The 23,203-nt window shown below is 49.8% G+C and overlaps 2 protein-coding genes across 3 annotated transcripts; one reads left to right on the forward strand and one right to left on the reverse strand.

The window, feature by feature from the left end:
- The first annotated feature begins 4,596 nt into the window (after positions 1-4,596).
- On the forward strand, positions 4,597-8,249 carry LOC127344896 (rhomboid-like protein 20). 2 transcript variants are annotated; one of them, XM_051371245.2, is made up of 8 exons: positions 4,597-4,779; positions 4,931-5,031; positions 5,260-5,400; positions 5,490-5,556; positions 6,297-6,448; positions 6,537-6,638; positions 7,014-7,145; positions 7,770-8,249. In XM_051371245.2, exons 1-8 carry the CDS (start codon positions 4,746-4,748, stop codon positions 7,917-7,919), a joined length of 879 nt encoding a protein of 292 aa, XP_051227205.1. In that variant the 5' UTR covers positions 4,597-4,745; the 3' UTR covers positions 7,920-8,249. The 2 variants fall into 2 exon arrangements, with proteins under 2 accessions (XP_051227205.1, XP_051227206.1); XM_051371246.2 differs by having other exon boundaries at positions 4,600-4,779; positions 7,020-7,145.
- Positions 8,250-8,636: 387 nt separating this feature from the next.
- On the reverse strand, positions 8,637-11,834 carry LOC127344895 (tubulin beta chain). The gene is made up of 4 exons (XM_051371244.2): positions 11,689-11,834; positions 10,558-10,958; positions 9,719-9,988; positions 8,637-9,564 (listed from the first exon to the last, which is right to left on the reverse strand). The coding sequence occupies exons 2-4, from the start codon at positions 10,949-10,951 to the stop codon at positions 8,882-8,884; spliced, it is 1,347 nt and encodes a 448-aa protein (XP_051227204.1). The 5' UTR covers positions 10,952-10,958; positions 11,689-11,834; the 3' UTR covers positions 8,637-8,881.
- Positions 11,835-23,203: the final 11,369 nt, after the last annotated feature.

A 23,203-nucleotide genomic window follows, 5' to 3' on the forward strand; every position in this document is an offset into this window, starting at 1 on the left:
ATCCCAGTGTCTGGCGTTGTCATCTTGCTCCCTTGGCCTGTCCGCGGCACGGCGCTCGTGCTCCTCCTCATCGCGATCCTGCCGACGATGTCTTCTGGCTTCTCTAGCCAGACGATCTCCTTCATCATCATAGTTGGACCGTCGGCGTTGGTCATACTGACTCACATATTTGTTGAGGAGGTGATCAGAGAGAGGTCGCTGATATCTTATGTTCTTCACTTCTCCCTCTGTGACGTAGCGCTTGCCATCATGATGGAGCCGATCGCGTGGAGCGGCCTCTTCTGTGTCCTTGCTATGAGAGCAGCTGCCCTCATCTCCATCTTTGCCAGAGTGGTTCCCGTGCCCCACCATGTTGATGCCGAACGTGGGACCTGGCTGGCAGCCCTCGGGGTAGATGACTTCTACCATGTTAACGGCGGGGAAGGGCTGGGTGTCTACCTTCATGGCGTCTTGGTTGAAAATTAAACGCCCCTTCTCTATCGCCGCTTGGATGTGCCGACGCCACACCCCGGTCGTTGGTGGCATGGGAAAGCGAGTTGTGGAATTTGCGCACGGCTTTCCGTTTAGCTCTTGCGCCGTAGGGAACTTGAGACCTTCAGGAATCGTCAATCGTTTCTCCTTAGCGGAGGTCGAAGATTTGTTCAGTCTTGGTCACGTCAAAATCAAATCCCACAGGCGGCCCCGGTGGCTTTACCCATTTGCAGGATACGGGAGTTCCTCCCCGAGTCCACTCAGCCACCGCTATTTCTTGGTCTCCCGCAGTACTTCACCTTCCTCTGTATCGACCATGACTATCGCACGCTTGAACTTGTCTTGGTATGCAGTGCAGGTGGCGCTGTTCATATGCCGATAGTTTCTGAACCATGTGCGCCGCGAGGGATAATCTGCTTGGGAGGCCATGTCCTTGAGCTGTGTTGCAAGGCCAGCCATCGCGATTCGATCGTTTCCTTTTCAGTTATACGAACCGAATAACATCGGTTCCTAAGATTCCCGAGCGCTTGGATGTACTCTGTCACCGTTTCTCCGCGCTTCGACGTAGTTGTGCTAGATCGGCAATGCTAGACTCGGAAGCTTCGAATGGTATTGCGTATGGAACTGTTCTTCCAATTGCTTCCAAGACTCGGATGGAGTTTGCCGGCAAAGAGGTATACCATCCAAAAGCCGATCTGTGAGGGACTCGTGAAAAGAGCCTCACGCGTAGCTGATCCGACATCGAAGCCGGTCCTAGTTGCGCCAAATATCGGCCGATGTGCTCGATGGAGCTGGAGCCATCCGATCCACCGAATTTGGAGAAGTCGTGGAGCCGATATTTAGGTGGCAGCGGGATCATCTCGTACTCGTCGGGTACGGCTTGGAATAGCCGATTGCCCTCCTTTTCGGCATAATGCCGAACTGGTCTCTCGCATGGTACCGATCCGATCCACCGTGGCCGGGGGAGATGTATTATGAAGATTCGCCGGGGTGGCGTACTTAGCCAGCCATGTTTGCTTTTCTAGCTACGAGCCAAGCTGCAGGAGCCGGGCTCGGGGAGTTTCGTCGGGGTGGCGTACTTAGTTAGCCACGTGCGCTTCTCAAGCTCGTTGCTGACGTTCCTCCCGTTTGCGCCGGAGTCCACGACGTTGTGGCCTGGTTTGAGAGTGGCCGCTGTTGCCACAACCGGCACATACGTGCATGCGTATCCTTGAGGGATCTCCTTGGGCGCCTCAGCCAAGAACCGGTAGTCACTAGGGTCACCACCGATCTTGTAAACGACGAATGCCGGTGTAGCCGGCACTTCAGCCAGTGCTGCGCCAACGCGTATGGCAGCGGTGGACGGGATCGGAGTGGTAACTCTCCTTGGTGCGTCCCGAGAGCTGGTCCCGACGGCGAGTACGGTGGCTCATGATCTCTCGGATCACGCGCAGAGCGAGACGCTCCAACACGTTGACCAAGTTTTCAGAGTGGCGGTGTAGCGAGTGAGCCACCAAGTAGTTGATTTCCTGCCGAAGGGCCCTGGTGCGTTCCTCCGACGGGGCAGAGAGATCTATCCCATCGAGTGCACCTTGTGGTGAGAACCCCTTCCATCTGATGCCATGGGTACGGGTTCTCCGAAAGAGCCGATGAGGTCGGCTTCGAGGGTGGCCTTGATCTCGTCATGTTTCTTCTTGAGCTCAGCAGCAGCTCCTCGTAGGTGATCGGCGTAGCGTCCGCCGCCATCTCGTATGTAGATGGCGATGTGGTTGATGTAGATGATTGTCCCACCGGCGTGCTGAGAATGTGTTGATCGCCAAAACCCACCGGCGGGCGGCGGCTGTCAACACGGTAGAGCCGGGAAGAGCCTAGAGCTGCGGCTGGCTGAGACCCTCTCGAGCGACGGCCCGCAATGCTCTTCTCGGTCACACGCGGCGATGCGAAGTGCAAGGGCGTGCCACCTGACCTATACCTGGTCGGGAAGGTGATGGGGATGCCTCGCTTAGTTCTGCATGGCATACACGTAAACATTAAATCGCAGCCTCGATCGGCTCTCAGGCTATCCTGTGAATCGGCTCAAAGAGCCGATCCACCCATGATCCGTACGGGGTGCACGAATACTTGGTGATCCTGCTTGATCAAGATAAAGCTAATGAGACCTACGACGATTTAGGGTTTTCACCGCATAATCGGATCATCCTACTCCAGGTTGGGCCTCGCGGCCACGCACGGTGCTCGTAAGCCGATCCTAAACAAGGCCACACGACCAACGTGACGTTGATCATCGGAACATCCTGTTTAGGACTTGCGAACGCCACCCTACGTGCCGCTGGATCCTCCCCCCCTTCGTAAGGCCTAACTATTGCAGATATTAAACTAATCCTTGCGGAGCAAGGAGCAATCGTAACGGATCAGATCTACTAGATGATGAACAAGCAGGGTGCCGCCCCCACGCCTGAGATAGGCGTGAGGGCGGCTAGACATGCGAGGGTTGCACTACGTAAGCATGTTTATACGAAGAGCTATGCTAACCCTAACACATCTATGATAACTACGTTGCCCGCCATCAAAGACGCTTCAGTACGGGCAACGCATGAACAACGTGGGGCTTGTGCTGCCTAGATCGCAAGATACGATCTAGGCAGCATGTCGCTTACCTGATTGAAACCCTCGAGACGAAGGAGTTGGCGATGCGCCGAGATTGGTTTGTTTTTTGGGGTGAACGTTGTGTTGTTGTTTATTCCATAAACCCTAGATACATATTTATAGTCCGGCGGACTTTCTAATTCGGACGTGCACCTAACCGTGCACGAGTAAAACTCTAACTTTTAATCTAAAGATACGATCCACTAAATTACAGATACAATGGGCAATTCAACCCAACTTCGTATATAAGGCCAATTCTTGTTTTTCCTTCCATGTATATCTTCAAGTCTTTCTCAATCGTGGCCCACCTCTGACTTGGTCAAATTCTGGTGATAACAGACTGATAGTAGTGGGATCTAGTAAGAGTGAGATGCATCACAAATTTGAGTCGACAAATGAAGCTTACTCAGAGTCTGCTCATCGAGCAACTCTATGGCAGGAACAACTATCTAGTATTCACCGTGGCTTCTATAGCGTTCATTGCTTTTGTAGCCCAAACAACGGCGGATCCTCCATCCAAGAGCCAAAGAAATTCTCTCAGTTGCCTGGTTAGAATTTGGCTAAACAGTAGTTGCAATGAGTTCATTTGAGGTGACAAGTGAGCCTAGGTACCTATAAACCTATTTGTTTCAAACCTAAGGTAACGAGCATAAATTTATTCGTGTAAGTTCTCGTACGAAATTACCGTCATTCACGACATGTGTGAAAAGAACGAAATGTATTTTGCATCACAAGTTATGTAACTTACCTGGCGGAGATTTGTTTTGCTCATCAGTTTATAAGTTTTGCACCCTATCCATTTATGTTGCCTAACTTTTACGGTCAGTTCTTAGAATTCACAAATATAATTATACCTAGTTCTGAAAATTGTTGTGTCATTGAAAGTTGAGGATAAGCAAGAGTAACATAAATCGGGGCGGAAAAGAGGTATATGTCTTTGACGATTTTCCAAAATTATGCATACAAGACTAGAATAATGTACAATATATCTCTATGTACGATCTCTTCGACTGAGAAAATATTATTTGTCAGTTGAGTTTATTATTTGTTCGTACAGACCAAAAATTGTTCACATTGTTGTAAAAAAAATTTGCGGGTAATTATTTGTTCACACTGTTGTAATTATTTGTTCATCTACCCATGGTTGAAAAAAATGTGCACTTTTCCATGGATCTCAACGGTGCATCGATTGTTCCCGACGTCGACTAGAAAAATCTTAGACGACTCAGAATGTATCAGTCGACGCTTTTAGCTTTTGGATTTTGCCTCGCGATTTGTGCAGTGTGAGAACATAGTGAGTTTCCACTAGGTTGAAAGTAAGAATTTAATTAGTTTCAACTAGGTTGAAACTGATAATTAGTACTATTTTTATAAGTTACAACTATATTAAAACTGAGATTTGTCACATGACATCCTGAGACCTAGACTCGCCCAATTAATAAACCAAGAAAGTTTAAATTTAATCTTCAAGTAAATTTGATGGGAGTGTTGCTGCCTCGTCTTCCAAGTTCCAACCAGCTCCACGTTTGTTCCACAGGTCAGACTCGGCTCGATCCTCAAAAAACTCGGCTCGATCCTCAAGTTGCTCCGTCGGCGCGCAGCCTGCCCCGCCGCCGAATCCACCGAGCTCTCCTACCGCCCCCCTCCGGATGCCGGCGATGAGCGGCGGGCTTCCGGGTTTCCGTGCGCACCCTACTCCCCTGATTACTTTCCCCAACTGAATCGAAGTCTCGATTCCCCTTTATTTTGGCCTTATTTCTCCTGGCTTGTCTGCTGCTGTGACCCCAACATTTGTACTACGATCTGACCAGCAAGCCCGCTGTTGCCCTTGCAGACAATGCGCCGGTGTCGAGAGCCGTGGTCGTCGCTGCCGTGCTCTTCTCCGTCCCCTTCGGCTTCCGCAGCCGCTTCCTCGACCTTGGCCTGTCCTACCAGGCAAGTCCCCCTACCATACCTAGTGCCTGTACTCTGAATTAAGGGTGGGAACTGAAGGCGAACTCTGTGTGGTGGTGTGCTAACTGGGGTCTTTCATCTTTGACCATGCAAACTTAATGGGATCCCCGTTGCCTGTGTCAATTTGGTTTGTTTGGAGGTGCCCTTGTCTATGACATAACAATTTCACGAAATGCAGCTGATTATGTTCACCACCCCTTTTGAATGCAGAGTATTTACGAAAATCTGAGGATATGGAGGGTGATCACCTCGATGTTTGCTTTCTCGTCAACGCCTGAGCTGATCTTTGGAGTGGCTTTGCTGTACTACTTTAGGGTGTTCGAGCGGCAGATAGGCTCGAACAAGTATGCAGTAAGTAAAGATTTTGCTTAAGAAACCGCGTATGCACTTGTTATATTTCATTTGCTGATGCTGATGTAGTAGTTTATTTAAACATGTAGGTATTCATTGCATTCACCATGACCGTGTCCGTACTGCTTCAGATCCTAGCTTTAGCTTACCTGCAAGGTATGCATGTCTGCTCTTTTTAGTTTCATAATGTCTTATCCAGTCAAATGCTGATTTTAGTTGTTGGTGACCAGATAAGTATATTTGTTTCATATGGGTCGGTTACTTGATACTAGATGGGAAATCTTAGGTTAGTGTCGCTTCATACCTGATGGAAATGCTTATCTGCCATCTAGATACATATACAGTGGAAATTGATTTCCATCAAGATCACACAAACCATGGCCAAACATGGTTTTGCTGTCAACATATCTTGCTTCCAGTGCTCTTAAAGGTGGATATGTCTAGCTAAGCCTTCCTTCGAGATAGCCTCGCATAATGGATTCTAATCAAAGAAACCTGATGGAAATGCTTATCTGCTATCTAGATACATATACAGTGAAATTGATTTCTGTGAAGATCACACAAACCATGGCCAAACGTGGTTTTGTTTTCAACGTATCTTGCTTCCAGTGCTCTTAACATGGCGGATTTGTATATCCCATCTATCTAAGCCTTCCTTTCAGCGAGCCTCGCATAATGGATTCTAATCAAGGAAAACAAAATGACTAATTAATACTACTAGTTTTCACCACATTAAGTTTGGTGGTTTTTTCTTTAGTCAACTGTTGTATTATATTCACCTGTTGGACTGTATATATTTACTTCTGCTGACTTTTAGACTCCCACTATTTCTTTTTCATTTTTATGTAGTTATCCCTTTTGTCTAACATCTTAGTTATGGTCTTATGGAAATGCAGATCCATCTTTCAACCCATTGACATCTGGACCATATGGTCTCATATTTGCATCTTTTGTACCCTTCTTCTTTGACATTCCCATCTCAACAAAGTTTCGCATATTTGGACTGCGTTTATGTGACAAGTCATTCATATATTTGGCAGGACTCCAGGTCTGTTCTGAGATAATTGTTATCCTTGTCATAAATCTTCCATAGTTCCGTTGTGTTGTAGCTTTATATTTTAATTTTTTATCTTCAGCTTCTTTTCTCATCTGGAAGACGTTCTGTTATACCTGGACTGTCTGGTATACTGGCTGGGCTTTTGTACCGTCTAAACATATTTGGTATCCGCAGGCTGAAGGTAATTACTAAGATCTTCAGGAAGTGTGAATAATGCACTCTGCCAACGTCTTTCCAGAAGTTTGAATTGTGCTTTCTACGTGCAATTTTTTTTCTCTACAAGTCTAGTTTATACATATGGCCCAGATGTTGGCATATCGGTATAGTTGGATATGTGCAGTATCTGAAAATCCTGTTTAGGTTTCTGACTGAAGCTGTCTGATGGCATTGACATGAAGGATTAAGTATAGTTGTTGGCTAGGGGATTTTCTGAATGGCCTTTTTTTTCTCGGATATTTCTGTTTCCTTGGTAATGTTTACCATATGTGCATATGCGATAAGCACTTGTGTGGGTCTCTAAATACCTACAGCCACGTTGTAATTGAGACTTTGATAGTTACAGGTCCCAGATTGTGCAACTTCAATCTTCTCCCGGTTATCATGGCCATGGCCTAACATCTCTTATCAAAGATTACCAATTTCAAGCACTGATGAAAATATTCCTCATCGCCAAGCTCGTCAGATGGAGGCAAGTGTTTTCAATATATTGACTTTTTTTTAGAGATTAGCACATTAAAGCATCTATATTTCAAAAGAAGTGCTCCTTTAAAGGCCATTTGTTCTGTTCAGTATGTACTTGTTGAATAATGATAGAATGCTCAAGGAAATGCAGTTTTGCTGATATAACTACTTTATTACAGTTTCCCTGCAAACTGTATGCTTCGAAATAAGCTTGATAGAGCTATAGCACCTTGTGGCTGTCTCCTTTGTAGCTTAGGATGTTATTCTATGACTAATCCTTGTAGCTGATTAGGGTATCATGCAAATTCTTCAAACTCTGTTATATACCTGTTCAGCGATAAAATGTTGGCTCTGTGGAATGCATTATGATCCTAACAAGCATCTATTTGATGTGGAACGGTCTTGCCAAGTTGGAACAGTCATAAGATCAAGTTACCTCCACATTAATTTAAGATCACGTGGTATTACTGGATTCCTTATGTAAAACCATGATTAATTTTTGCTCTTCAACAATGTTAGATAGCCATCGTTCCATTTATGTTCTGATTATTACCCTTATGATTGAGCATAGCAGACATTCACTGGTTTGATCTGACCCCTCTTCCCGATCAATGTTTGCCTTTTGGTTCAGGACGCGCACACAGCTACCCTGGATCCTATGGAGTCCTCAATCGCCACGCTAGTTTCCATGGGTTTTGATCGTGCTTCTGCAGTTCAGGCTCTTGCACTGACAAATAATGATGTCAATTTGGCCTCAAACATCCTGCTCGAAGCACAGTGAGCAATGGCGTAGAAATCATTTCATGTAGCTGAAGATTGATGCTTTGTAAATGATGAAAGAATGTGAAGCGGTTCTTCTGGTCCAGAGTATTTTGAGGATTTGTTAAGGCAACTAAACTCCATGGTATAACATAGAAGTTAGATAGTTGAAAGAAATACCCTTAAGGAACTTTATGCCAGAATGTGCTTTTGTCCTTGTATGAAAATGATATCTAGAAATATGCATGGGTACTTTGTGCAAGACTGCTGCTGGATGTAATTTACTTTGGTCTGAAAGGAGAAGACATGTGCATTTTGGTCTGAAATTATGAATCTAGAGAAGTTTCGTCAAGTTGGAGTGGCATTTTTTCCAAAGGGCAAAAGTGTAATTGGAATTCAGTGTCTGAAATGTCGTCCTTCTTCAATTTGCCCATTGTAATTTGTGAAGCTATTAAATTTCTAACATACTCCCTCTATTTGCTTTTAATGGAGGCAGAGTTAGTTCAGTGTATGCATGTAGGAGGTAGAGTTTAGCGTGGTGCCCACATTGATTAAAACCAACCAGAGGAAACAAAATTTAGCTCTTCTGAGTTTGTGAAAATTCTCGTCAGACACCATAACTGATCAGGGCGTGTCATGCTGATTGCACAGAAGGATCCAGGACAAGACAAAACAACGCTACGATAGAACCCATGACTTGGCATTGCATACAGTTTAACGAACCATTTGCACAGAAAGATCAATGCAGAAAGGCTTTCAATTCACCACCCGAGGTCCAGAAACCTCAATGCAGAACATACCGAACAGCATCAAGCAATACAATACCGGAAAGGTTCCGAAAAATAGAAATACAGAGCACGGGGAGCAGGAGAGGAACAGCGGCAGAATACTAGTGGTATTGCGGTGATAAAATAGAAGGAACGAAGCGCCAAACAGATCAAACTCTGCCCTAGATCAACACCCAGCAAAGCCACACAGATCTCCTTACATGTCATCCTCAGCCTGCAGATCGTCTTCATCCTCGTACTCACCCTCCTCGTCGGCGGTGGCATCCTGATACTGCTGGTACTCAGAGACAAGGTCGTTCATGTTGCTCTCAGCCTCGGTGAACTCCATCTCGTCCATGCCTTCGCCAGTGTACCAATGCAAGAAAGCCTTCCTCCTGAACATGGCAGTGAACTGCTCGCTCACCCTCCGGAACATCTCCTGGATGGAGGTTGAGTTGCCAATGAAGGTTGATGCCATGGAGAGGCCTGTTGGTGGGATGTCACAGACGCTGGACTTCACATTGTTGGGGATCCACTCCACAAAGTAGGATGAGTTCTTGTTCTGAACATTGATCATCTGCTCATCAACTTCCTTTGTGCTCATCTTTCCACGGAACATGGCAGAGGCGGTGAGGTAACGGCCATGGCGAGGATCAGCAGCGCACATCATGTTCTTGGAGTCCCACATTTGCTGGGTGAGCTCAGGGACCGTGAGGGCACGGTACTGCTGAGATCCACGGGATGTCAGTGGAGCAAAACCCACCATGAAGAAGTGGAGACGGGGGAAGGGGATAAGGTTCACTGCCAGCTTCCGGAGATCAGAGTTGAGCTGACCAGGGAACCTTAGACAGCATGTGACTCCACTCATGGTAGCAGAGATGAGATGGTTCAAATCCCCAACTGCACAAAATAGCAAAGGTGGAAAATGTTAGATGCTGTTCATGGAAAAATAAGAGAAGCGCTACAAAAAAAAAAATACTCTAAATTCCATATGGCAGTGCACGACAAATTTATACGCAGTAATCATAAAAACAAGAAAATTGAAGTAGCTTACAGCTGGGCGTTGTCAGCTTGAGAGTCCTGAAGCAGATGTCATAGAGAGCCTCGTTGTCAAGAACCATGCACTCATCAGCATTCTCAACCAACTGGTGGACTGAGAGAGTGGCATTGTATGGCTCAACCACAGTATCAGATACTTTTGGTGAGGGGAACACCGAGAAAGTGAGCATCATGCGGTCAGGGTACTCCTCCCTGATCTTTGATATCAACAGTGTACCCATGCCAGATCCAGTACCGCCACCAAGAGAGTGGCATACTTGGAATCCTGAAAACAGAAACAATATGGAATTAATTATGACAAAAGAACAATAAAGTGAAGCACATACTTGAAAAATTACAGAAAAATGTATCAATTCAGTACACTTGCAACCAGAATACAATATAAGAACAGTGTTTCTTAAATAGGTGGATTATGCAAACCTCGTTGGCCGCTAGATTATTTCACAAGAATATTTATATTTACCAGTGATAACAAGCTTGTAATTCTAAATAATTAGTTGGACAACAAATCTGAACAATTGTAACGCCCAAGGCTAAGTATTTGCTTGCACCCTATATCACTGATAGTAAACTAGCACTGGACATCTCAAATATGCCACCCAAGATCTAAAAGACAGGCCCCCCTTCCCATCCACAATCATCTCAATACTAACATGACACATATTGCAAGTACTAAATCACTTGGACAATAAATGTCATTAAGATCAATACAGAATATATAGCTTAACACAATCAAACTATTGTATATAACTATACATTGCATAAACATGTGCATTCAAACTGAATAAGCAAGAATCTATCTAGCAATTGTCAGCAAGTGATGAGCTTGTTTACCTTGCAGGCAGTCACAGTTCTCAGCCTCCTTCCTCACAACATCCAAAACAGAATCAATCAGCTCAGCACCCTCGGTGTAGTGTCCCTTGGCCCAGTTGTTACCGGCACCAGACTGCCCAAAGACGAAGTTGTCAGGGCGGAAGATCTGGCCATAGGGTCCAGTGCGGACACTGTCCATGGTGCCTGGCTCAAGGTCCATGAGAACCGCACGGGGCACGAAGCGGCCGCACGAGGCCTCGTTGTAGTAGACATTGACACGCTCCAACTGCAGGTCGGAAGTGCCGACGTAGCGGCCGGTCGGGTCAATGCCGTGCTCGTCGCACACCACCTCCCAGAACTTGGCACCGATCTGGTTGCCACACTGCCCGCCCTGGATGTGCAGGATTTCCCTCATCTTCGCCCTGGAAACAGAAGAGGCAAGTAAATGAGTTGCTTCAGACACTGGAGCAAGCATGGTGAAACTAAGGAATCAGTGTAAAAAACAGATGGTAGACGCTGTATCCTATTCATGATAATGTTACTTCAAGCCGTCGCAGTGAAGCGCAAATGACAAATCTAACAACAGCTAAGACATGAAGAAGCGAACGATCTAATGGTGCTTCAGATCCCAAACACCAGTGAACTCCTACACTCGTCAAGTTGAACAAATAAGTTCGAATGGGGCGAACTTCACGGTACACTACCCAGAGCTCAGTCAGCTACTGAAAAGCATCATGCAGTAGACCAGATCTCGCCGACAGTGACTCATGGATTGCATACTTTTAATATCCACGAGATGTATTGAATGTGAGGGAAAAGTAACTGTATAACGTCACACCTACAGGATTTGGTACAGCAACCAGATCGGAACTAGATCTAGATCTGTAGAACAGCATAGATCTAGCAGCTCTTACAACATCTACGCCAAACAGATCAGAGATAAATCTACAACAGGTAAAACTAAAGACCGGATCAAGGCACTGGTTCGTAGAAATCAGTGATGCTCACGCAGATCCAATCGGAACACCATTTCCGCCGCCCAAAAAATTCAAAAAAAAAAAAAAAAATAGCATCTACCAACGGCTCAAATGAACACCACATTTCTAGACCAGACCTAGTTACTCCGAGGTAAGCAGGGGCTAGTAAGCTTACCGAGATAGGAGCCGATTGACGAGCGAAGGAGCCGGCGGCGAGAGAGGGAGCGGGCGGGGGAGGGAGGGGTGTGGAGGCCAGGGAGGAGCGTGCCGAGCGCAGTGTCTGTTAAATAGCCGTAGTGGGGGACAGAGGCCGGGTCCAGCATCCGACGGCCCGCGCGCGCTGGATCCAACCCGTCGTCGGGGCACGGACGGTCAGGATCGGTGGAGCTTGAGTAATTTTGAAATCTTCCCTCTCCGGGCGAAATGGCCGCACTGCCCCCCGGGATAAGCTTCGCTCCGCTGGCCCTCGCCTGTCGGTGTGGACCGGCCAGCGCTGGGCCGAGACAGAATTTCGCGCGTACCAGGACACTGACAGGTTGGGCGGAGTTGGAGTTGGGCCCGCGCGTCGGTGGGTGGTTTGGGTTGCGTGCTGCTTGGCGAGATGTTTCCGTTGGGGTGCGTGGGTGGCCCATGTGGGGTGTGGGTCGGGTTCAGATGCGGTCCAGGGTTGCATCGCATGGTGGGGTGGGTGCTGTGCTGTGCTGGTTGGTGCGGTCTCCAAGCAAGGCGTCCGCTCTACGGAGAACAGCTCGGGTGGTGGGTCCGCGAGGACAGGGACATGTGAGCTCGTCCCCTCCCCGCCCTTTCTGGGGACCGCACGTGCGAGACACATGCGCTGCCGTCCATGTACCGTGCCTTGCTGCTCTCTGTGCCGGTAAGAGCATCTCCAACAAAGCCCGTAAATCCCATCTCCAACAAAGCCCGTAAATCCCGTCGAAACTGAATTTTTCCGGCGGATTTATGGGTTCGGGCCGAACACGCGCAGATCAGTCACCGAAAACATGGGCCGGCCTGAATCGAAAGTTCGGGGGCTCGAAAAAACCCACCGAACGACCTCTATTAAAAGGGTTCGCGGAGGGGAGTTCGGTTCGCAAACCCTACTCCCCTCCGCCGCTCGTCTCCCGCCGCCGCCGCCAGTGACCATTTCCGGCGAGCGATTCCGGCCGCTCCGACGCCGCGCCGCCGCTTCGGCCACCTCCCCTCCGTCCAGAATGACGCGTTCTAGACGCGTGGGTAGGGGAGGTGGACGATCCGGCGCCGGAAGGTGCACTCGGCGCCCGCCGGGTGCACGGGCGTCGCCGGAGCTCGCCAGGCGTCGGCGCTACATCGGCGCGTGGAGGAGGGCCGGCCGGAAGTGGCCGGAGATGATGGTGTACCTCGCTGCGCGCGCGAGGAGGCGGCGGAAGGAGAAGCCGAGGCGCCCCGGCTGCCGCGGCGTGCGGCTCTCTCTGCCTATTGGCCGGCCGCCCCGAACGGCGACGACGCCGCCGGGACGCCTCAAGCATGCGGGACCTGCTCCGAGGCGGCGGTCGTCGAAGTGGCGGCGGTCGTCGTCGCCTAGGAAGACCGGCGAGCAAAAACCCTCCGCCGGCTACATTAGCCCCCGGTGATAGTATAGTCACTCCGGGGACTAATTCTAGTTTAATTTAGGTGCCTAGATCGTAATGTACGTGCAATATGCATGTATTTTGCCTAGTATTGTACAAATTATGAACGAATTTAGCTTCATTCGATGAAATCGAGTGCGATCGCAAATTTTGGTTTCCCGCGACGTTTGATTTCATCGAGTTCGGTTCACCTTTTTGGTTTCTGTTCTGCGCCATCGCCAAATCCGCAACCAAATTGTTTTTCGGGAGACTGAACTCGCTTTTTTCAGTTCCGATAAATAGGGGCTATGTTAGAGTTGCTCTAACACCATCTCCACCGGGGCAGCCTCAAATAGTCGGCGGCAGGGCACCGGCACTGCCGTATGGGGATGCCGACATAGCATCCTCTATTTGGAGATGATGCTCCCACATCGGTGGCTCCCATACGCCAGCCCGATAGATTTTGAAATTTAAAATGATATTTAAAAACAGAAATTCATATGAAATTTATACAAAAATAGCTCGAATTTAAACATAACTAAAACTTAAACTTAATCCTGATCTACTGGCCGTCGGTTGGGACGCTCGACGGTCCTGTGTCATCGTCGTTCTTCGCCATTGTCGCATGCGTTCGTGCCCGCTTCTCCTCCCTTGCTCCGCGCATCTGGCGATGGAGCATGGCAGTCGTTATCGCAGGGGCTTGCCGGCGGCGCTATCCCCGCGCTTCCAGCCTTTCCCGAGAAACTTCGATCTCGGCGCGCCTCGCCTGCTGGCGGGTGAACGCCTCGTAGTGGCGATGAGCGTTGAGCTCAAAGAGCTTTTGTCGCTGCTCCTCCATGAGGAGGCGTCCCGCCTCCTCCGTGGCAGCTCGCTGGCGCGAGATCTCGAGGGCGTGCTCGAGGTTAGCGTCGTTGATGAACTCCCGCTGCTCCTCCTTCAACCTGCGGAAGCGCTGCACGTTGAACGACGCGAGGATCGCCGCCTGCTCCGGCTCCCCCGACTGCGCTGCCTCCTCCGTCGCCTCTCCTTCCGCGCTGCGACGTGGACCTCATCCCACACCGCGTACCATGGGTCTACGTCCTCTTCGGTGCTGTAGTCGGTGTCGGCCTGCGGCTCCGGCTCGGGCTACGGCTGCGGTGGTGGCGGATGCAGCGTGCGGCCGTTGAGGCCAAGCATGGAGTACGTGGTCTTCACACGGCGAGGCATTTTGATGTGGAGAGGGGAGAATGGAGCGGCGGTGGTGGAGAGGAGAGAATGGAGCGGCGGTGGTGGACGTCGTACGAACTATATAGCGGTGGCAACTACCCACATTTACACCGACTGGACGCCGTGTGGCCAGTCGCTGCTCTCGTGGCCGCCTCGGTTTCCGCACGGGAGGCCATTAAACGCCGACGACCAACCTTCCCGTGTCGCGGCCGATGCGAACCGTCGCGTCCTCTCCCTGATAAGGCGCCCCCACCCGCGAAAACCATCGTTCCGCGAGGGGCCGGCACGGGGATGCCGACTATTCTATTGGGCTCGAAAAATGGCCGGCGTCGTTTGGGGCGCGCCAGTGCGACCCCAAAAATGACGCAAATCGCTATCGGGGCCGCCGGTGGAGATGCTCTTATTACCTCGGGGCAGATTTTTGCATCATAGCGAACAAATCTCCGTCTCATTTTACATGGGCAACGATGCAGGTTTGGGCTGTTGTTTCGTCGGCTGGGTTGACCTTTTTTTGCACCGGGTAGGGAAGCGAGGCCTCATTATTTGGTTGTCTGCTTCGAGTCCAACTTTCACGCATGTGTTGCGGTCAGAAACCCACCGGCGAGCAGCGACGGGCAACACAGTAGAGCCGGGAGGCTCCCAGGACTGCGGCTGGCCCTGGTCCCTCCGAGCGACGGCCCGCAAAGATTCGGCACGCACGTCCGATGCTGGTGCAAGGGCGTGCCACCTGACCTATACCTGGTCAGGAAGGTGATGGATGTGCCTCGCTTAGTTTCCTGCATGGCATACACATAAACATTAAATACGAGCCTCGATCGGCTCTCAGGTTGTCCTGTAGATCGGCTCAAAGAGCCGATCCACCCATGATCCGGTACGGGGTGTACGAATATATGGTGGTCCTGCTTGATCAAAATAAAGCTAAAACGACCTACTACGATTTAGGGTTTTCACCACATAATCGGAACATCCTACTCGTGATTGAGCCTGGCGGCCACGCACGGTGATCGTAAGCCGACCCTGGACAAGGCCTAAAAACCAACACGAGGTTGATCCCCGGAACATCCTGTCTAGGGCTAGCAAACTACACCCTACGCGCCACTGGATCCTTCAACCCGTTTGTAAGGCCTAACTATGCAGATATTAAACTAATCCTTGAAGAACAAGGAGCAACCATAACGGATCGGATCTACTAAATAATGATCAAGCGGGGTGCCGCCCTTACACCTAAGATAGGCGTAAGGGCGGCTAGATGTCTAAGGGTTGCACGACGATAGCATATGATACGATGAACAATGCTAACCCTAACACATCTAAGATAACTACGTTGCTCGCCATCAAAAAGGCTTCAGTACGAGCAACGCATGGACAGCGAATAAACTTGTACTGCCTAGATCGCAAGATGCGATCTAGGCAGCATGATGCTTACCCGGAAGAAACCCTCGAGACAAGGGAGTTGGTGATGCGCCTAGATTGGTTTGTGGTGAACGTGATTGTTGTTTATTTCATAAACCCTAGATACATATTTATAGTCCGTAGACTTTCTAATCGTGGGAATAATCCCAACCGGGCACGAGCCAAACTCTATCTAACCGACACGTATCCTACTATATTACAGATACACGGGCAAACTAGCCCAAACTTTGCATATAAGGCCGATTCACGTATATTCTTCCATGTATATTCTTCAAGCCCATCTTGATCGCGGCCCACCTCTGATTCGGTCAAATTCTGGTGATAACACATGCCCCCCTGGTTTTGGAATTGATAATTCCAAAATCACTCCGCTCTTTCTTCGTCGGGTCATGTCGTGGCAGAACCGTCGCAGTATCCTTCATCATGATGCCTTGCCTCTTCCACTTCCGCGTGTCAAGGCGAGAATATCGGTGAGGATGCACAGATCAGTCAAAGGGCTTCGAACTCAGGTAATTCTGAGACAGCCACCATGCCGAGCCAACCAAACTTGCCCCCATCGATCGCCTCTTCTTCCGTTGAAAGCCGATATTGTAGACGAAACACCAACGGCTTAATGAGCAAAAGGCTGCCTTGCATGCCAAAACTGACGCTTCCGACAGTACTGCTGAACTGGCGCAAAGGGTTGGAAGTCCTCGAAGAGAAAATTCATTGTTCACCCCCTCAAGGAAGCAGAAGGCCTTGAAGCTGAACTGAAGACCGTCTTGGGGAAAATCCGCGTCTTGAACACGCAGCTGGTAGATCTTGTGTAATTTGTACTAGAGTCGATGGCTGTGCATCGGCTTTGTTTCTTAGCTCTAAAGTCGATGTCCGTGCATCGGCTGTATATCATGAGAAATTTATTTTTACTGGCCGATTTTCTATCGGCCCCCAATATTTCACTGCACATGTATCGCACATGTCCATCTGATTAGGTGCCCCCGAGCCGAATCTGTCAGGTAACTGCAGATATCGGCTCTGTAGTTAGCCAAGGCACTGTATTTGAACGTCGGCTCCGTTAGGACCAATGTTGACTCTCATCAGCCGACGTAAGACCGTTGCCCATTAGATCGACGTTGAACACAGGCAGAATGTGTGGTGAAGATAATTTTGGCCGATTGCTGGAATCGGCCTCCATGTCGATTGAATCGCTCAATGAAGGTTTTGCAATGTTCCTCCATAGATCTTTGGGGCCGATCCCAAGGATCGGCCTCGCCACGTTTGTCCATAGGCTTGTTCTTGCTACACGGTCAGGCCGGTGGATAAGACCAGCCTAACCCCATCCTTTGTCACGTCGATGCGCTCATGATCGTCCAAATTCTTTGAGAGTGGCTCTTGGCTTGCTTTGTTTCCCAAGCGTTCATGCCAGCCGTTGAAATCTCGGTGAGTCATCTGCATGGACGACCTCTACCTCATCTCCATCCCATTGTATTACGCATTGGTGCATCGTGGATGGAATGCAACGATTAGCGTGGATCCAATCTCTTCCTAGCGAGGACAGCATAGGTGCTCTTGCTATCGACAATAAAGAACGTCGTAGGGATGGTTTTCCTTCCTACGGTCAGATCCACGTTCAGAACACCTTGTGCGTCAGACGCTTGGCCGTTGAAATCGCTCAGTGTCACGTTGGTCTTGATCAGATCCGAGCTAGAGCGTCCCAACCGACGTAGCATGGAGTATGGCATAATGTTGACTGCCGCTCCGGTGTCCACCAGCATCTTGTTGACAGGCTCCCATTGATATAACCTCGCAAGTACAGGGCCTTCAGATGTTTGTAGCTTCTTTCTCATGGCTTCTCAAAGATAACTGGCCGTGGGCCGCAGTCAAGTTGTGCCACAGGTGCTTCGTCTAATCCTGGAGCACTAAACTCCGTCGGAAGGATGAACACCATGTTTGTGCCAGCCGATGTTTCATCATCGGCTTTCTTTTGTCTGGGGAGCCACTCTTTCCTTTGTGGCCGACCTTCTTCGTCCAGGGTTCGCTGAATTTTAGCGGCCAGATCAGGCCGCGCCTTCCTCAACGTGTGCAGGTACAACCTTTCGGCTTCCTCCAAACCACGTAGTCGCTGAACCCTACGCTTTTGGGAACGGCTGAGTCCATCAGGGCACCACCTTGGCCGGTGGTACTTATCTTCTTCTTCATCATCGTCTTCCAATTCCTCGAGATCTTCCACCCGAGAGGACTCAGCGTGCTTGTTCCGAGGCGGGAGAGGCCCTAGACGTTTGAACACGGACACGTTAGCTGCATCCTTCTTCTTCTGTCTACATTCTGGGCAGTTGCCAATTGTAGGCAATTGGCTCATTCCTGAATCCCAGCAGTGTCTGAAGAAGGGACAGTCCCAGCGCCTATCCTCGTCGTCTTGCTCTCTTGACCTTTCCTTGGCGTGGCGCTCATATCTCTCCTCGTCGCGATCATGCCGACGATGCCTCCTGGCGTCCCTAGCCAGAAGATCTCTTTCATCATCGTTGTTGGGCCGTCGGCGTTGGTCATATTGACTCACATACTTGTTGAGGAGGTGATCAGAGAGAGGTCGCTGATATCTAACATTCCTCCCTTCTCCCTCTGTGATGTAGCGCTTGCCATCGTGACGGAGCCGATCGCGTGGAACGGCTTCCTCTGTGTCCTTGCTACGAGAGCAGCTGCCCTCGTCTCCGTCCTTACCAGAGTGGTGTCCAGGTCCTACCATGTTGATGTTGAACGAGAATCCTGGCTGGCACCCTCCAGGGTAAGTGCACTCCACCATGTTAACGGCGGGGAAGGGGTGAGTGTCGACTTTCATGGCGTACTGGTTGAAAATTAGACGTCCTTGTTCTATCGCCATTTGGATCTGTTGACGCCACACCCTGCAGTCGTTGGTGGTATGGGAGAACGAGTTATGCCATTTGCAGTATGGCTTCCCGTTCAGCTCCTGTACCGTGGGGATTTTGAGGCCTTCGGGTAACTTCAACTGCTTCTCCTTAAGTAAGAGGTCAAAAATTTGCTCAGTTTTAGTTACGTCGAAATCAAACCCTCTGGGCGGACCTGGTGGCTTAACCCATTTGCAGGATATGGGGGTTGCCCCCGAGTCCATTCAGCCACGGCTACCTCTTGATCTCCCGCAGACCCTTCATCTTCTTCTGTTTCAACCAGGACTACTGCACGCTTGAATTTGTTCTGGTACAGCTCTGGGTGGCGCTGCTCATATAATGACAGTTTCTAAACCATGTGCGCCAGTGAAGGGTAGTCTGCTTGGGAGGCCAGATCCTTGATTGGTGATGCAAGGCCCACCACTGCCAACTCGACTGCTTCTTTTTCAGTCACACGAGCCGAATAGCATCGGTTCCTAACAGTTCTGAAGCGCTGGACGTATTCTCGCCACAGCTTTCTCCACGCTTCGACGTACTTGTGCTAGATCGGCAATGCGGCCTCGGAAGCCTACGAGTGATACCGCATGTGGAACTGCTCTTCCAATCGCTTCCACGTCGGATTGAGTCCGGTGGCAGCGATGTGTACCACCCGAAAGCCGATCCCGTGAGGGATCGTGCGAAGAACCTCACACGCAGCTGACTCATCTGCTTCGAGATCGTGCCCAGCTGTGCCAAATATCGGCTCACATGCTCGATGGAGCTGGAACCATCTGATCCATTAAACTTAGAGAAATCAGGGAGCCGATATTTGGGTGGTAGCGGGATCAACTCGTACTCGTTGGGGTACGGCTTGGAATAGCCGATTGTCCTCCTTTTCGGCACCATGCCGAACTGGTCTCTCAGGATTGTACTGATCTGATCCGCGGTGCTGGCCGCAGGAGTCGAGCTCGAAGATTCGCCGGAGTGGCATACTTAGCCAGCCATGCTTGCTTTTCTAGTTACGAGCCAACCGCAGGAGCTGAGCTCGGAGGTTTGTCGGAGTGGCATACTTAGCTAGCCACGTGCGCTTCTCGAGATCCGTTCCCGAAGTTCCTCTGTTGTTCAGAAGTCCCTGCTGTTGCGGTCGGTTTGTGAGTGCCCGATTCTTGCGATGCGGGCACGTATGTGCACGTGTATCCGTGAGGGATCTCCTTAGGCGCCTCATGCAAGAACTGGTAGTCACTAGGGTCACCACCGATCTTGTAGACGACGTATGCCGGTGAATTCGGCACTTCTGGTGCTGCCAACGCGAATGGCAGCGGTGGACGGGACTGGAGTGGCATCTCTCCTTGGTAAGTCCCGAGAGCTGGTCTGACGGAGAGTACGATGCCTCATGATCTCCTGGATCACCCGAAGAGCGACACGCTCCAAAGTGTTCACCAGGCTCTCAGAATGGCGGTGTAGCGAATGAGCTACCATGAAGTTAATCTCCTGACGCAGAGACCTGGTGCGTTCTTCTAACGGGGCGGACAGGTCCACTCCATCGAGCGCGCCTTCAGGTGAGAACCCTTTCCACCTGATGCCATGTGAGCGGGTTCTGTGAAAAGAGCCGATGAGGTCGGCTTTGAGGATTGCTTTGACCTCGTCATACTTCTTCTTGAGTTCCTCGGTCAAATCCTCGTACGTGACTGGAGTGCCTTCCGCCATCTCAGTTGGAGATGGCGTGCGGTTGATGTCGAAGATGGTCCCACCGGGCGTGCCAGAATGTGTTGCGGTCAGAAACCCACCGGCGAGCAGCGACGGGCAACACAGTAGAGCCGGGAGGCTCAGATCGCGGGCTGGCCCTGGTCCCTCCGAGCGACGGCCCGCAAAGATTCGGCACGCACGTCCGATGCTGGTGCAAGGGCGTGCCACCTGACCTATACTTGGTCAGGAAGGTGATGGATGTGCCTCGCTTAGTTTCCTGCATGGCATACACGTAAACATTAAATACGAGCCTCGATCGGCTCTCAGGTTGTCCTGTAGATCGGCTCAAAGAGCCGATCCACCCATGATCCGTACGGGGTGTACGAATATATGGTGGTCCTGCTTGATCAAAATAAAGCTAAAACGACCTACTACGATTTAGGGTTTTCACCACATAATCGGAACATCCTACTCATGATTGAGCCTGGCGGCCACGCACGGTGATCGTAAGCCGACCCTAGACAAGGCTTAAAAACCAACACGAGGTTGATCCCCGGAACATCCTGTCTAGGGCTAGCAAACTACACCCTACGCGCCACTGGATCCTTCAACCCGTTTGTAAGGCCCAACTATGCAGATATTAAACTAATCCTTGAAGAACAAGGAGCAACCATAACGGATCAGATCTACTAAATAATGATCAAGCGGGGTGCCGCCCTTACACCTAAGATAGGCGTAAGGACGGCTAGATGTCTAAGGGTTGCACGACGATAGCATATGATACGATGAACAATGCTAACCCTAACACATCTAAGATAACTACGTTGCTCGCTATCAAAAAGGCTTCAGTACGAGCAACGCATGGACAGCGAATAAACTTGTACTGCCTAGATCGCAAGATGCGATCTAGGCAGCATGATGCTTACCCGGAAGAAACCCTCGAGACAAGGGAGTTGGCGATGCGCCTAGATTGGTTTGTGGTGAACGTGATTGTTGTTTATTTCATAAACCCTAGATACATATTTATAGTCCGTAGACTTTCTAATCGTGGGAATAATCCCAACCGGGCACGAGCCAAACTCTATCTAACCGACACGTATCCTACTATATTACAGATACACGGGCAAATTAGCCCAAACTTTGCATATAAGGCCGATTCACGTATATTCTTCCATGTATATTCTTCAAGCCCATCTTGATCGTGGCCCACCTCTGATTCGGTCAAATTCTGGTGATAACAGCATGGGAACATCAATCAGCTGTTTGATTGCACAAATCACAGTTTCATATCCTTACCGTAACTCAAATAGGGTGAGAATACCATGCCATAGCATGGTACATACAATCACACACACACCATTCAGAAGAACAAGATCCTCACGATCACCACGATGAGGGAGACAATAAAGTAATCTTTGACCCGACTCCGACGTACCTTCGGTGGTGCTCCTTGTAGAGCATGCAACTCCTCCAGCGGTAGACGTGTTAATGGCACTGGCTGATCGATGGCCTGATCTGTCATGAACTCATATTCCAGGAGGGTGAGGTACTCAGAGTACCGTACTCTTGATGTGCCTCCTCCAACGTTTCATACTCTTTATGGTTGTTGTTAGAGTAGCCACTGACTTGGTCTTGACAGATCCTCCATGATTTGTAGATTCCCCGAACCCGTCCGGGAACCATGACATACCACTAGGTTAGATCGCAGATCCTGCTAATGGTGATCCATCTCTGCCTCCACTTCCTCAGGTGCTTGTACACCTGAGTGGATCACGCGGAGACACCACAGTGTTCAACCAGGGCTTTCGCCACAATAGTCGGATGGACTTCGTTGAATCCTTTGTCAGTTCTCACTCCGGTCTTGATCAAGTTGCACATCTTCTCCAACACGAAGTTGAACATGAATAGAAGACATTTCATGGTCATGTTCCCTTTCTGTGAGGCCTTCAAGGGTGTGTCCGTGTCCCCGCGGTTCTTGCTATTCTTTGTGGAGGCCAACCACGCCGTGACCTCTACCGCTAACTGAGCCACCAGGTCAGCGACAGGCCCATTGACGGCCGGCACAGGGGTGACTGCTACCTTGGACTCAAAGAGGGGTTGTGAATCGGCAACTTGCGAAGGGATCTGAGAGTCCCCAACGCAGACAAGCGTATGGCTAAATTCATCACAGAAGAAGACCTACATACATCATAGTACATATAACATGAATCTACTTGGGAACAAAGACATGGTTAAAGTGGACAACACAAACCATACCAACATCATCCTAAATCAGACAAGCAATTTATTGCAAATGTGCATCAGTTGCGTACGAGATTTGCCTGCATAGCTAGAAACGGCCGATCCAGGCGTTCCTCCAGGGCCTGGCCCGAGGATGCTTTGAGAACCGGTTCGTGCAACAACGCAATTGAGCCCATGCAACCAAACAGGCCGAAAATTGTTGGGCCGATGCGAGCTAAGGAGAGGCCAGGCAACCAAATGTGCCCTTGATGATTGAGTTGTCGATGTGTTGTACTTGGCACGAGCGTCAAAGTAACTAAATCGCCTGTTTCCCCATAGCCAACCTCGTTGTTGCCTCCCGACAGGTTAACGTCCCGCACGCGCTAATGCGACCATGCAGATGGCGCGAGCTTCCGCGCGAAAGAAATAAAGGTGGTGGGAGGGTTTCGCCACCTCCCTCCGAGACCGCCCCTTATTTCTACCCCTCCTCTCACTTCTAATTTCTAAACCACTATTTCCCCCCTTCCAGCTCTCTTCTCTGATCTGCAAGCAAGGTAAGTAGCTAGTGTCGATGGCGGCAAAGCGACTCTGACCACTTCATCAAGCTCTCCACTCCGTCTTCCACCTCTAACGACGATTGTGAGTAGCATCACCATGTCTTCTCCTCCACCTCCATGTTGCTAGGGTTAGATCTATGACTGTTTTGGCCTAGATATAT

This window comes from Lolium perenne, chromosome 3 (genome assembly GCF_019359855.2).
Source record: "Lolium perenne isolate Kyuss_39 chromosome 3, Kyuss_2.0, whole genome shotgun sequence".
NCBI lineage: Eukaryota > Viridiplantae > Streptophyta > Magnoliopsida > Poales > Poaceae > Lolium > Lolium perenne.